Source organism: Triticum aestivum, chromosome 6A (genome assembly GCF_018294505.1).
Source record: "Triticum aestivum cultivar Chinese Spring chromosome 6A, IWGSC CS RefSeq v2.1, whole genome shotgun sequence".
NCBI lineage: Eukaryota > Viridiplantae > Streptophyta > Magnoliopsida > Poales > Poaceae > Triticum > Triticum aestivum.
In genome coordinates, this window is record NC_057809.1 from 600,837,938 (window position 1) to 600,854,171 (window position 16,234).

A 16,234-nucleotide genomic window follows, 5' to 3' on the forward strand; every position below is an offset into this window, starting at 1 on the left:
GTCACCAGGAACACCCGGAGGCAACGAGCGCAGGCGGAGGAGCTCGGGAGCACGGAGCTCACCGGCCATGGTGGACGGCGGCTTCGGGTGCTCGTGGGGCGGCGGCTACAGGGCGCGCGCGAGAGAGAGAGGTGAGGGGAAACGACGGCAAGCTCACAGGGAGGCAGCAGGGTGGCTCAGTGGGCTCGGGGACGCTTCTGCGACGGAGAATTGACGGCGGCGATCTCCGGTGGCTGACGAGGGGAACGGCGATGGTGGCGGCGTTGCAGCGCGTCCCGGACCTCGTGGCTCGGTGGAGGGGAGGAGGGGGTCGAGGCGGAGCCTCTGGGCTGCTCAAGGGAATGAGGGAGAGACCATGGCCGCGGTGGTTCTCGTCGGCGGCGGCGGGCGCGTTCGGTGAGGGGAACAGAGGAGGGGGAGAGTGTTCGGGAAAGAGAGAGGGAGCAGCGAGGGAGGAAGAGGGGCGAGGGGGCACGAGGCGTCCTCGTGGCGTCGCTAGGGAGACCGGGGAAGCAGGAGGTGGCCGGGGCATCGCCAGCGCTCGCCACCGAGCAGCTTCGGTGCGAGGGGAGGAAGACGACAGGAGAAGGGTGGGCTGGGCTGCGCTGGGCCGGTCCTGTTGGGCCACCAGGTGGGCTTCACAGGTAAGTCCAGGTGGTTCTGCTCCTTTTTATTTAATTCTGTTCTGTTTTTCTTTTTTAATTTATTTTGCCACTGTTTTGAATTTAAAATAATTCAAACAATGCCAAAAACTCCTCTGAATATTTTATATTGCTAGATGGACTTTTCAAAAGCTTATAAAATATATCAGGGGTATTTGAAATTATATTCTAATTATATGAATATAACTCAAATTCAAATAGCTAATGAATTAAATCCAAAGTCCCAAAAATAATTCCTTAAAAATGTTCAATATTTTGGTTGGGACCAGAACCCTTACCAAAAATTATCAAACATTTAAGAAGAGCATTTTGGAGCAATGAATGAGATTTCTAGGGTTTTTGCCCCTCTTTTATTTAAGTTTTTGAGGCTTCCAAAATTCCCTCAGTTCAAATTTTCAGAATTTAAACATGATGCACACATGAGCTAGCCTAGAGCACTACGAGCAGCTAGGGATGTGACAATATTTGAATGAACTGCTCCGATTTCTTTTGCTTCACAAATTCTGGCCAATCATGTTTCAGTTTCTCATATTGTCCTTTGAAATCCGGAGTCTTGTTCTGCTTGACAAAGTCATGGGCTAGATTTTGCTTGAATTTCCGGAATGCGTCGGCCATCTTATGAAGAGCGAACTGTTTGACTAGCCTGCTCCTCTCCTTGTTTTCCTCAATCTTGTTACCCTCCTCATCGAATTTGTTGTATTCCGGAGGTAGAACGAAATGTTCCATAAGCTTCTTGAAGCAATCTTTTTTTGTTCTCTTATCGACAAAAGTGAAACCAGCAATTCGTGCCTTCTTTGGCTTATTCCACTCCTGGACGGTGATCGAGACGTTGTCTCTAACAACGGCTCCGCATTGGTTGACAAACTTGGTGGCGTTCTTGCGGGGCTCCAGCGGCCTGCCGGTTGCACTGTCGACAACCTCGATGGTGCATGTTTCTCCTTGTTTCATCGTCTTGGTTGCGCCACGCTTTGACGACGTACTCGATTGTTTCGACGATCCGGCCGAGGGCTAAAATAAGAAAGAGAGTCGCGCGCATTAGTACACACATATTTATTCAAATCAGTTAGTTTGTATCACCAGAGGCTCAATGTATATATATACCTCGGCGCCGGAGGTGGTTGCTACTTCCATTTGAAGATCGTCGTTTATCGATGTTTGTTCGGCATCATCTTGCTGACGGCGCCCTTCATCTTCACCGTCAAGGTTCAGATAAGAAGAGATATCATCTTCTTCTTGTCCGGTCGGCACATATAGAATATCGCCGTTTATGATGCCGAACATATGTGCTTCACCGTCCGGATCATAGTTGTCCATAATCGGGTCAGCTCTATCGTCCGCCATTATGTCAGTCCTGAAAACATGTAGTAAAAACAAATTAATTAAGTGAAGAAGGGGGGCGATGGCGGTGGCAGTGGCGAAAGGGCGGTGGCAAAAGGAGGGGGCGAGGAAGGGGTGGGAGAGGGTGTCGCGGTAGAGCGCGAGACGGGGCGGCAGACGACGGCGTCACGGAGAGGGAGGCGAGGACAACACACATGTATAACCCTCGCCGCCCCCTCTCGATCCCAAAAAAAAACACCGCGCGCATCGCCGCCCCCCTCGCCGCCCCCTCTCCGTATATGCGCGGGGTCGTGTACATTTTTTAAAGCGGGATCGTTGTACATTGACGCGCGGGGTCGTTGTATATATTGATTATCAAGTTTTACTTTTTTGTTGTTAATTATCAAGTTTTATATACGTTTTTTTGTTAATTATCAAATTTTACGGTTTTTTTTGTTAATTATCAAGTTTTAAGTTATTTTACCGTTTTTGTTAAACTAATTAACTAGTTAAAATTAAAAAGAACAAAAAAAAGAAAAAAAAGAAAAAATTCCGGTGGCCCGTGGCGCCCCTCTCTCTCTCCACGATCTCGCTCTCTGTCTGAGACCGGTGGCCCGTGCGCGCGCGGCAGTACCGAGGCCGGCCGGCGGCGTTGAGGGCGGGCGAGCGAGGCGGCGCGCGCGCGGTGGGCGAGGGAGGCCGGTGACAGCCGGCGGCGCCGTACGTGTGGGCGAGAGGGGGCGGCGCGCGTGGGCCGGGCCGGGGCGCGGTGTGCAAACATACGGCGGGCGACGGCGGGCGGCATCGAGGGCGAGGGCGATGGCGGGCGGCGTCGAGGGCAACGGCGGGCGGCGTCGAGGGCGAGGGCGACGGCGGGCGGCGTCGAGGGCGAGGGCGACGGCGGCAGGCCTTCGGCGCGGTGTTGAATCGGAAAAGACGAGAAAGGGTTCTGGCCCTTGTATTTATAGCCCCCCCTTTAGTCGCGGTTGGGGAGGCGACCCGCGACTAAAGGGTAACCTTTAGTCGCGGTTGGGGAGGCGACTCGCGACTAAAGGGTAACCTTTAGTCGCGGTTGGCTAGACCAACCGCGACTAAAGGGTTTTTTGGCGGGTTTTTGCGTTCCCGCGCGCAACGACCTTTAGTCGCGGTTGGCCAGGCCGCGACTAAAGGTATTTTTAAAATACTTTTTCTTTTTCAAAATCTTAAAAATACAAATAATATATCAAAAAATTCAGAAAAATAAAACTAATTCAATTCAATATGTTAAAAACACAAATATTATATCAAAAAATTCAGAAAAATAAAACTAATTCAATTCAAAATTCTAAAAATACAAATAATATATCAAAAAATTAAGAAAAATAAAACTAATTCAATTCAAAATGTTAAAAATACAAATAATATATCAAAAAATTCAGAAAAATAAAACTAATTCAATTCAATATGTTAAAAACACAAATATTATATCAAAAAATTCAGAAAAATAAAACTAATTCAATTCAAAATTCTAAAAATACAAATAATATATCAAAAAATTAAGAAAAATAAAACTAATTCAATTCAAAATGTTAAAAATACAAATAATATATCAAAAAATTTAGAAAAATAAAACTAATTCAATTCAAAATTTTATACGCCTAGGCAGGAGTACGACAGCGATGACAGCAGCGACGACGACGGCGGCAACTTAGAAGGCGACGACTACCAGTACAACGGCGGTAACCGCGATCATATGCATGAAAGGTTCAAGTTGCTAACCGCGATCGAGGAGGAAAAAATAAATGAGGAACCTCAAGTGTGGCTCCAACACTTCATATCATGTTTGTTTCACCCTCTTGGGGCATTTCATCAAACACCTTGTGTGCATAAGAGGAACCGAAAGCAAACCTACACCCCCTTGTGAAGCTTGTGAAGAGAAGTCGCACCAAATGGCTAAGTGAGCGTGCTGAACTGGTATATATAGGGGAGGAGCTTTAGTCGCGGTTGGCCTGGCCAACCGCGACTAAAGGCCTTTGGGCACCTTTAGTCGCGGTTGGCCTGGCCAACCGCGACTAAAGCCCCTCACGTGCACCAGCTGGCCACCGAGCGCCCTGGGCCCAGGCCTTTGGTCGCGGTTCGTCTGCCGAACCGCGACTAAAGACTTCATTAGTCGCGGTTCCTACAGTTTCGCGACTAATGGGGCTGGACGGAAGCCTCTTTTTCTACCAGTGTATTTTTCTTAATTAATTGATGAGGCAAAACTTTTGCCTCCGTTTTGAAAAGAAAAAACGGGACATTTGCATCTGTATGGGTTGCCAAGGTAGCTAGCTGCACCCCGCATACCTGATGAGGTGAGCAACCAGGTTTAATGTTTGCTTGAGCGAATCCGGGTTTAATTTTATTGAAGTCTTGGACTCAGTAGTATACAAAGGGGGCCCGAGGCACTGGTCTGAGCTGGATCCGTCCCTGTGAGTATACCAATGTTCACGTCAATGATTTTTTCTTCTGGGTTGTCACGGTTATCTAGTGATGTACTATCAACCAATGCATTATGTTACCCAAAAAATGCATTATGTTCAACACAGTACAGGCCAATGCATTTTTGACAGGTCGGAATATATATAGTGGCCGTGTGAGTCAGTACCAATTCAAGCGCCCCTGCTGTTGCGTTGGTGTGATTGGCCGACGGCATTTGGATGCATGCATGGTGCCGAAACGTCCGTGTCGATCCCCTGGTCCGCGTCAGGCTGGTCATAGTGGGAAGTAATTTGAACTAGTGTCATGTATATGATGTTAGTTTATGTTACTATTTTATAGTGCAAAGTGTTATAGAAGTAGTATCATATATGATTGTATTTATTAGCTTATAGACTCAACATTTCTTGGGAAGCGCTATGTGATGGTAACATGACATATTACTCCAAACACCTCTCTTCTTTTAATTAGGTGCCACATAAGCAAACTTGTTTTAAGATGCGTTATGTTACTAGCTAAATTACTCCCACTATGACTAGCCTCATGAACGCAAACCCCGATGACACGTTTGTGCTTAGTAATATATAAACATCGTACGTGTTTAGCCAATAATAAGCTACTTCTTGCGTCCCATAATATAAAAACGTTGCGTACGATGGTTAGAGGGACTATGGTATTTCCAGCCCACCAGAACCCAAGTCCTGGTGCTCGCAATTATTTTTAGATTTATTTCAGGATTTCTGACGATGCGCATTTAGTGGGAGGAGACGTTCCCGTCGATGACGAGGTGACTACAGTGACTTAGTAAATTTCAAGATGATATGCCGACTCATTTTTTCAGAGATGCTTATAGTGGTAGGGTGCGCGTGTGTGTCCATAGGTACGAGTGTATGCGCGTGTATATGAACGTTTACGTCTGTTAATATAAGAACGTTAGATTTAAAAACGTTCTTATATTATGGAATGGAGGGAGCAGCTCTTGCCCGCGTGGCCGATGAGGCGAGCACCCGAATTCAATTATACGATGGATGTTTATGCTCGACGCCGGTTATAGTGTAATCTTATTTTTTTAGAAAGAAAGGGCTGCGCCCCCTGTTCCATTTCAAAAGAAACGAAACAACCAATCCAGAGTATGTTACATCGGTAGAGCTCACGACAGACAGCAGGCACGCTGCCCGCGGTACAAGTTGAAATAAGGCAATGCAAGTCTAGAGACTAGAAATAAGAGAAGAAAACTAAACTTGCAAGCGCTAGAGCACAAAAGCACTAATGCCAAAGAGGGAGCTACAATCTACATAAGCCAAACGACCAAGTTAACAGGGGCTTTCGCGCCTCAGCCAGGATTCGGCCATAGCAACAGAGGTGGGCTTCTTGCTTTCTCCTCCAGCTTTTCCACTGCCCACTCCAGCTTGACCCTGGCATCTCCTGAGAAAAGGCACCCCCAAGTAGATAGATTTGTAGCTGTTCTCCTCCAGATAGCCTGCATACCAGGCCAACAAACATTATTGAAAACCATGTCGTTGCGAGTTTTCCAGATTGCCCACAACCCAGCCGCATGGACTGTGTTAATGGCTGCGAACCTATCCCCCCTGAGCCAGTAGGAGGAGATAGACATCATATTTATGTCCTCACTCACTCCAGTGATGGCACAGGTGGTTCTCCAGAACTCAACAGCAACCACACAAGCACTGAATAGATGAAAACAAGATTCACGTTCAGAGCAAAACACACAGGTAGGATCCCCCACCTCTTGTCTTTTGCTCAGATTATCTCTAGTCAGCAGTTTATTATTAACCAGGAGCCAGAGAAAGATTTGAATCCTCGGGGGAATTTTTAAATTCCAAACAGCAGGAGCAGTAGTAGGCAAGACTCCTCGGAAATTAATGAACTTGTAGAAGGATTTAACTGTGAATACCTTTTTGGAATTCAGATTCCACACAGGGAAGTCATCCTCATCTACTACCCGAATGGATTTGGCAATTTCTACTAGTTCAAACCAAAGAGTCATCTGCTCATGGGTAAAACACCGTCTAAACGTAAGCTTAAGGTTACAGCCGTCCCAAATATTGTTAATGGTGACGTTATGCTCATTGGCTAGGTTGTACAGCTCCCAATATTAGGTAGCCAAAGTAGCATTGCTAAACCAATGGTCCTCCCAGAATCTAGTTCTCTTGCCGTTGCCCACTTTCCAGGAGAAACCAATTTTGGCAGCTTGAGCTGCCCAAATCACTCCCTTCCAGAAGGGGGAAGCTCCGGTAGCAGAGCAAGCAAAAATATTACTATTCTGGGGATTACATTTGGAATCAATAATATTCTTCCAGATTTTGCCCTCAGAGTTGTAGTATCTGTTAATCCAAGAGGCTAAAAGAGCTAAATTTAAATCTCCTATGTCAGTAATACCAAAACCACCAAACTCTTTCCTCATATTGATAGAGTTCCAGGCCGTCAAATGATATTTGTGATGGCCCTCATAATCATCCCAAAAGCAATGAGCTAATTGGGAGTTAATGAGCTTAATGGCCCACTTAGGAAATTTAATATAGCCCATGAGGTAAGTAGGTATACTAGCTAGGCAGGCCTGGACCAAAATTAGTCTCTTGCCAAAGGAGAGCAATCTCCCTCTCCACCCAGCAGCTTTCTTGATGATCTTATCAACAGTAGGTTGAAGATCCTCTTTTCTAATTTTACTAAAATGTAAGGGGGCACCCAAGTACTTAATGGGGAAAGTGCTAATTTTACAGCCCAGAGTTTGGGCAAAAACCAAGGCCTCCCTACTGTCAATATTAATAGGGACTAGATCACATTTGTGGAAATTAATCCTCATACCGAAGATCTGCTCAAAACAAGACAGAAGCCACTTAAGGTTTTTGGCATGCTCTAGATTATTATCTAGGAAGAGAAGGGTGTCATCAGCATATTGCATGCTGACAACTCCAGCCGGGTTTGAGGGGGAAAAACACCAGCAATCAAATTTGCACCAGCAGCTTTGATCAAAATTCTAGTGAAAACGTCAGCAACTAAATTGAACAGGAGAGGGGAAATAGGGTCTCCCTGCCTAGCTCCTTTACCAGCTATGAAATATTCACTGTTAGTGTCATTTATTCTAACACCAACAGAACCTTTGCAGAGCAAGGATTCAATCTTATGCATCCAAATGGGGCCAAATCCTCTCTTCCAAAACATTTTCAGTAGGAATTCTCTACTGATCATGTCATATGCTTTTTCATAGTCAAGTTTAAAACAAAAACCAGTCATTTTATTAGTGGCAACTGCATGAACTACCTCATGGGCCGCCACTATGCTTTCAAGGATAAATCTTCCTTTAAGGAAAGCAGTCTGGTTGGGAGAAATTAAAAAATTGCAAACAGGGCCAAACCTATTGGTGGCACATTTTGCAAAGATTTTAAAACTGCAGTTAATCATGGCAAGAGGCCTGAATCTATCTAGTTTAATAGCATTAGGCTCTTTGGGGACCAGAGTAAGGAGGGAAAAATTGAGCCTATATAAATCAAGCTCTCCAGCCTCCCAATCTCTGAACAGAGCAAACAAATCATCTTTAATTAAATCCCAATATTTTTGATAAAATAAGAAAGGAAAGCCATCAGGACCAGGTGCTCCTTCAGCATATGAGCCAAAAACAGCAGCCTTAATTTCCTCCTCAGAGAAGGGTTTTTCGAGTAGATCAAAGTGCTCAGCAGATAACATGCTATCATGATCCCAAAGATAAGATAGTGTAATCTTATCTTGGAGCAGACCGTGTACTTGGGAGTTTTAATTTGCATTAGTGCACTAGTGCAGTTTCAGTGTTTAAAATCTATTTGTCACTATCAAAGTAGCGAGCCATCTCGACCGGTCAGGGCTGGGGAGGGGTGATAAGCATGTGTCGTGAATGAAGGTATGTACGTGCCCGGGTGCACGTGTACGTCATGCACCATGCATGTGAGCGCCGTGGGTGCACCCGTGCTAAGCTCATTGGATGGATGGTGCAATCGTGTGCATGTCATGGACCATGCGCCTGTGCTAAGCGGCACACAGCACCCCGTCCGGCTAGACGTCAGTAGTAGTAGTTTTTTATTTGTGCGGCTAGCAATCTCTTGCTTGATATCTTCTTCAGCTTCATGTTGATACAGATATCCTAGATATTTAAGGCGGTCTTTCTAGTCCTAGTTTTTTCATGTCGCAATCAAATTTATTTATGTTGGAGTTTTATAGTATGAAAAAGGTATCAAAATGGGTAACAGAATCAAGCCACGGAGTAGCCTCTACTTAGCTGAAATTCATTGCGAACTTGTGTGCTCGGAATACGCCGGTTCACGACCAATGCGCTAAACGACGGACCGGTCGAAGTCGGTCGTCTACATTTTACTACTCCTGCTGCCTAGATTTCGGAAAGACGTGCAAGAACCAGGTGCCTACTCTTCCAAATGGGCGTTCTACAAACGCGAATGCGGTCTGGTCAGTCATCTCAAGCACGTACGAAACCGGCGACGTCCATCGCGCACGTTGTTCGACGTGCTGCAGCCGTGTCCGCCTCCGTCCGTCGCAAGCTGAACTGTTGATGATTGTGACCGTGACGGCAAATCTTCGGCGTGCTGGCACGTAGCACCGTTCTACGGTGCGACAATTCCATAGCCAGTCCGGGCCGGCGGCGCGGGCCGACCTGGCCGGATCCGGTGTCCGAGATGGTCCACCGGAATTGCCTTCTCTATGGTCTCTCTCCGGCTTACGCACTCTACGTGACAGCTCCATCGGATCATCGTGGTTAACATCCCGCCATCCCCGCTGCGATCAGGAGATGCACATGTGATTCCCTAGTAAATTCATGGAGGACCTCTTTGATTCAAATAAGTTCACATGGTTTTTGGAGTACTGGAATCCTTAGGAATATTTTCTACGTTGGTTGTCGAATTCATAGGATTAAATCCAATAAAATGTTTTTTGCGTAAGTAACCATTCATATACATCCCGACCTAGTTCTTTTGGTCGATTATTTCAAAATCTTGAGATTCGGACCTCATCCTAGGCTATTTAGGCTTGTTCCGCCCATTTTCTTTGACAACTGTGGCTATTTAGTAGCTGCAAAAAAAAAACATGGCTATTTAGGCTTGTTTCACCACCTTTTTCTTCTTGTACGGCTTGTTGAGCTGGTGCCCTCAACATAACTCATTTGCCTCGTTGGATTTCTCGTGCTCTCTTTCTGGACATGGAGTATGTGAGCTCAGGCTCACATGAGCTTGGTAACAGTAAAATCCAAAAAAATAGTAATTTACTTTTTTTAACTAATTTTTTCCCAAGAAACATTGATGTTTTTTCTAGGTGCGTGCAAATTTTCGGGAGGGAATCGCATTTGTCGCGGTGTAGGCCAAAAAAAATCGATGCTCCAAAAAGAGTGTTTCATAGATATTTTGGTGGATCAAAATTTTAATCCACACCTCGACAAATGTGATTTCATTGGAGATTTTGCATGGGTGTAAAAAAACACTAAAGTTTATTTCCAAGTGATTACTTTTTATTTTTTTTACTATTGTTTGAAACGTACTGTTCATCCGAGCTCATGTGAGCTCGAGCTAACAATGGCACTTTTGTCTTTTTCTTTATTTTCCCTCTTCTTATTGCTTTATTAGTCTTTGAACATATTGCTTCTCTTGGATGTTGTTGTTGGTGTGGTGCCTTATATGTATATATAAAACGGGGTAAAAGCCTTTTTGGTTTAGACCCTAGCTACCTTGGTTTGTTAAAAACAATATGGGTTCAAAATTCCGGGGGAATCCGGGGAAATTCGATTCTCAAGATTCTGAAAGATTTGGCAAAAAGAACTGGGTCCCAATTGGAAATCTCAACTCAAACATTTTGAAGAAAATCTTATTTGTGTTCTCTGTGCTGCAATCAAACATTCCAATCATGTGGTTTTTTTCTCTCCAATTCTTGCATTTTTAAAACCCTGCAAATTATAGAGGCACTCTTGGTTTAAGCATGCAAATGGGGAAGTGTGTCTCCAGGAGATTCCAAATGGTCATGATGAATTGCTAATCAGTGTATCTGTTGCTGCATTATCTTATCCTAAACCCATTCCAAAGGGTCATGATGTATTGCTAATCAGTGTATCTGTTGCTGCATTATCTTATCCTAAACCCATCAACCGTCAACTAATATGGGCCAAAACAAACTCAGCCATGACAAATTGTGGTCTGGTTGGAGAGACCTTTCCTTTTTTAGAAAGGTTGATCGGTAGCATTTTGTATGTGCATTCTGATGTAGTACTGGTAAAACATTCTTAAATGCCAACGGAATCCGAAAATACCAAATAAAGACAGAGCTCCATGGAGGCCTTTATTTGAAAACTTCAAACTTCAAAAATTTCAGTTTTAAAAAAGTTCTGAAAATAAATACACATATAGCTAGATACATAATTTACATGTGTGCAAATTTTCTGGTCGAAATACATTAAAATGTGAGCTACAAAAAAAGACAAATCTAGGACTTTTTAGCATATGTACTGTTCATCTTCAAAGTCTGTGATTTTACTTTTTTTGTGCAGCTCGCAATTCAAGGTGTTTCATGCTGAAAATTTTCACACATACACTTTACATCCTTGCATACATGTGTATTTTGTCAGAATTTTTTAAAACTAAAATTTATGAATTTTGAATTTTTCAAAACAAAAAGGCTTCGTGAAGCTCCGTCTTCAAAATGTCCTACTCGACGGAATCATTGAATAGGGCAATCATTCATTTATTCGTCGCATGAAATACGTCCAATTGTAGAAAACCATGATGATAGGCGTATCTTTGTTTTCTGTCTGCTCAGATTTACCAGTTTATTTCCTAATTAATCCACTCATTAACTTACAAACTAATAACGCCTTCCCAAAATCAGCAACACGATTTTTGTTGCTCCAAAGGGCCCAGAAGCAGCCAAAAGAGGCAGCTCCCAGAATATTCGCTTGTGCCTTTATAAGCACCCTCGCCGTCCGTCGGACGGAGACCAGCACAGCACAGCACAGAGCAGAGGCCAGAGCACACCATGGTCTACGGCGGAGAGGACGCGCTGAGGCAACAGTACTCCATCGGCGACGAGATCGGGCGCGGCCGGTTCGGCACGGTGCGCCGGTGCCACTCCAACGCCACGGGGGAGGCGCTGGCCCTGAAGACCACGCCCAAGGCGCCGCTGCGGGACGCGCTGGACCTGGCCCTCGCGGAGCAGGAGCCCAAGCTGCACCTCCTCGTCTCCTCCCCGCCCTGCAGCCCGCACCTGGTCGCCCTCCACGCCGCCTTCGACGATGCCGACGCCGTGCACCTCGTCGTCGACCTCTGCGCCGGCGGGGACCTCCTCTCCCTCCTCTCCGCCCGCGGTGGCAGCCTCCCGGAGCGCGAGGCGGCCGGGCTGGCTGCGCAGCTGGCGTCCGCGCTCGCCGCGTGCCACCGCCGCGGGGTCGCGCACCGCGACGTCAAGCCCGACAATCTGCTCTTCGACGCCGCCACGGGCGCGCTCAAGCTCGCCGACTTCGGCTCCGCGGAGTGGTTCGGGGACGGGCGCCGCATGTCGGGGCTCGTCGGCACGCCGTACTACGTGGCGCCCGAGGTGGTGGCCGGCAGGGAGTACGGGGAGAAGGTGGACGTGTGGAGCGCCGGGGTGGTGCTCTACGTGATGCTCTCCGGCACCGTGCCCTTCTACGGCGCCACCGCCCCGGAGATCTTCGAGGCCGTGCTCCGCGGCAACATGCGCTTCCCGCCGCGCGCCTTCGCCGGTGTCTCGCCCGGGGCCAAGGACCTGATGCGCCGCATGCTCTGCAAGGACGTCGCGCGGAGGCTCTCCGCCGAACAAGTCCTGAGTAAGCACCAACAAAGAACTATGAGTGATCCCCTGAATCGAAAAATGCTCGTCGCCCTCGAGTTGATAGCTGACGTTTCTGGATCGGGTGGTGATTTCCGCAGGGCATCCATGGATCACGAGCTGCGGTGGACATGCGGTCGCGGGCTGAAGAAATGGATCGACCAAGGCTCCATCCATGATCCATCTGTAGATAGAAGATCTTCTGCGCAGATGAGACGACGGCTCAATTTCTGCCTCGTTGATCTCATCCTGCCAGCAAATTGGCGATGGACAAGAAGCGGTGGTGGTGCCGGAGTTCAGTTCAGTCAGTAGAAGTAGCGCTAATTCAGTCTGTGATCGTTTAAGGTCGAGTGGTGGTGGTGGTGAAGCTAGAATTGCAGAAGCTTTCACCTCGCTGAGCCTGAACCTGTTTGTTCTGAATCTCTGTACTTGTAGATACAGTCTTGTTCAGTTCTAGCTGAAGAAGAAGAGGGTTAGTAACTACGTATAGTGCTTAAGTAGTCGGCAGAGTTTGTTCACAAGAACGAAAATGGAGCAAAAATACTTGCATGTTTTTGTATAATATAATTTTCCGCGTGTTGCTTCAACTTAACCTGTCATTGATTCTGCGTGCTTCCACAACACTCTTACTAGTTCGTTACCAAATGAACACCAACTAAAAAATTCAGAGGTCTCTACAAGTCTGCATGATGTGATGTCTTGTCTTCTCACGGGGCTGAACATTTGGTGAATGCCCTGCTGAGGCCAACTCCACCTCGCGACCCTAAACGGACGTCCGTTTTGTCCTATTTTTGTCCCTTTGGGTAGTGATTTGGAGTCGTGTCCGGATCTGCCCTGGAATGCGGTGGCCGTGCGCCCACCGCGCGGACGCATCCTTTTGCCCTATCCTATCTGCGTCTATTTTAAAAAAAGGGACGTTTCAAATGCCAAGCCTCAGTTCACGACCCCAGTTCATCACGCCGGCAACAAAGCCAGCGGCCTACACGACTATCGCCGGCAACACAGCCAGCAACCGGCAACACAGCCAGCCTCCAAAATAAATAGTTGTCCTCGCCGGCAACACAGCCAGCGGCCGGCAACACAGCCAGCCTTCAAAGTGAATGTTTTTTCGCCGGCACACTCCAGCGGCCCAGCGGGCGGGCGGCACCCATGCCAGCCTCCAAAAAGAACGGCCACGCCGATCGGACGACCTAATTCAGGCCTTTGGCGTCGAGCATCTCCTTCTGCTTGGCCTCGAACCAGGCCCTCGTCTTGTCGCTCATCTTCGACAAGTCCACGCTCATGATCGCAAGGGCCACCTCCTTCGCTTTGGTGGTGGCATTGGTGGCCTCGATGTCGAGCTGCCTCTGCCTGGCCTTGACGTTGTCGGCCTCGATGTCGAGCTGCCTTTGCCGGGCGGTCTCTTCCATGTCGAGCTACCTTTGCCGGGCCGCCTCCTCCATGTCTATCTTCCTCTTCTTGCCCGCCTCCTCCATCTCAAGCTTCTGTCTTTGGAGGTCTAGGTATTGCTTCATTTGCTCGTCCTTACTTTGCCGCTTCTTCTCGTCCCTCACATCCTTATGTGACATCATGCCATGCAAAGTCTCATGCAAGGCCATGATTGAGGCGTCACGTATGTCGTCCACCTTGGAGTTGGTCTTGCCCCTCGGCCTCTTCAACGCCTCGCCATCCCCACCTCCGGCGAACTTGGCCGTTTTCTTGCCTCTCTTCCTTTGAAGTTCACGGTATTGATCCTTGAACTTAGGGCAATTGTTGATGAGCGTCCAACAATGCGTAAGAGTGAATGGCTTGTCATTGTGTCGGGCCTTGAATTCATCCAAAGATTGAAATGCCTACACCACATGATCAACAACAAGTGAACATGCAAACATATACACGGCCGAAGTATCATGTCCGTAGCAAGGAAAGGGCTAGAAAGAGAAGAGCATACCATGTCCCCAACGCCGAGACCACTCACAGGCCGTGCTTCAACGCTCTCAAATGCGGCACAATACTTGTTGCACTCTTGTTAGATGAACAACCATCTTTTTTGAATCGAACCGATGCCACGGTTGCTTGTAATTTGGTAGGGCTCAAACATTTTCCTTTCATGGAATGTTTTGTGGACTGTCGTCCAAAAAACAATGCCCTTTTGTTGCGCGCCGGTCCTTGGATCTTGGCTAATCTCCATCCAACATTGACAAATCAACTTGTCCTCATCTTGTGTATATGAACCGGTGCGAATGCTTTTCCGCTTCTTTTGTGCTTCCGCTCTTTGGGTGAGCTCGTCTATGAACAATGGAGCGCCACTAATATCAACATCATTGGCTTCATCTTCATCTTCACCTTCGACATAGATGTCGTCGTCTTCATGCCACAAATCACCATGGTCGTAGTCAGCACGGTCGTCGGCCTCCTCATTGGGCACGTACTGGGCGCGGCCATCCTGACTTTGGGTCTCCTCGGGGTCGTAGGCACGGCCATGCCCATCCTGGAAGATCACGTCCTCCATGTACTGGTTGTAGAAGGGGTCGTCCACCGTCGGCGCTGAGGTTAGCATTCCGTCAAACAACACGCGGGGGGCGGCATGGTGCCCGTGAACGGTGCACGCGCCTGCTTTCTTTGCATCTCGACGGACGGCCGCCCGCCGCTGCTGGACCCAGGCGTGACGTTGAGGTCGATGACGGCCGCGGGGCGTGGTGTGGACGGCGCGAACAAGCCCACGTCCGGCGACGCCGAGAAACGGGTCTGGCCGTCGTGCCTGGGCGGAGGAAAGCCGGGCGACATGGGCGCGACGCGCGACGTCGGCGACTGGCAGTGCGTAGGTCGGGCGACCGACGAGCCTGTGCTCGCCGGACCGACGGCCGCTGCATGGAACCCCGCCGGACGGCCCATGCCAAGTATGAGGATGGCGTGCGCTTTGTTGACGAGGTCCTCCTTCTCGTCGGCAGTGGCCTTGCGCCGCGCGGCCTCCAGCTCCTCGCGCTGGGCGGCGAACTTGGCCGCGGCGGCATTGGTCTTGACGGCCGCTCTGTTGGAAATATGCCCTAGAGGCAATAATAAAAGCATTATTATTATATTTCTTTGTTCATGATAATTGTCTTTATTCATGCTATAATTGTGTTATCCGGAAATCGTAATACATGTGTGAATAACAGACACCAACATGTCCCTAGTAAGCCTCTAGTTGACTAGCTCGTTGATCAATAGATAGTCATGGTTTCCTGGCTATGGACATTGGATGTCATTGATAACGGGATCACATCATTAGGATAATGATGTGATGGACAAGACCCAATCCTAAACATAGCACAAGATCGTATAGTTCGTTTGCTAGAGTTTTTGCAATGTCAAAGTATCTCTTCCTTCGACCATGAGATCGTATAACTCCTGGATACCGTAGGAGTGCTTTGGGTGTATCAAACGTCACAACGTAACTGGGTGACTATAAAGGTGCACTACAGGTATCTCCGAAAGTATCTATTGTTTTATATGGATCGAGACTGGGATTTGTCACTCCGTATGACGGAGAGATATCACTGGGCCCACTCAGTAATGCATCATCATAATGAGCTCAAAGTAACCAAGTGTTTGGTCACGAGATCATGCATTACGGTACGAGTAAAGTGACTTGCCGGTAACAAGATTGAACGAGGTATTGGGATACCGACGATCGAATCTCGGGCAAGTAACATATCGATTGACAAAGGGAATTGCATACGGGGTTGATTAAATCCTCGACATCGTGGTTCATCCGATGAGATCATCGTGGAGCATGTGGGAGCCAACATGGGTATCCAGATCCCGCTGTTGGTTATTGACCGGAGAGCGATCTCGGTCATGTCTATGATGGGTAACGTTGCAGAAAATAAAAATTTTCCTACTCGTTTCACCAAGATCATCTAGGAGTTCATCTAGCAACGAGTGAATAGATGCATCTACATACCTTGTAGATCGCGAGCAGAAGCGTTCAAAGAACGGGGATGATG

General features: G+C 47.6%; 1 protein-coding gene across 1 annotated transcript; it reads left to right on the top strand.

Moving 5' to 3' along the window:
- Positions 1-11,414: 11,414 nt before the first annotated feature.
- LOC123131265 (phosphoenolpyruvate carboxylase kinase 2) lies at positions 11,415-12,853 on the top strand. Its single transcript, XM_044550981.1, has 2 exons — positions 11,415-12,264; positions 12,368-12,853. Exons 1-2 carry the CDS (start codon positions 11,457-11,459, stop codon positions 12,412-12,414), a joined length of 855 nt encoding a protein of 284 aa, XP_044406916.1. The 5' UTR covers positions 11,415-11,456; the 3' UTR covers positions 12,415-12,853.
- The last annotated feature ends 3,381 nt before the right edge of the window (positions 12,854-16,234 follow it).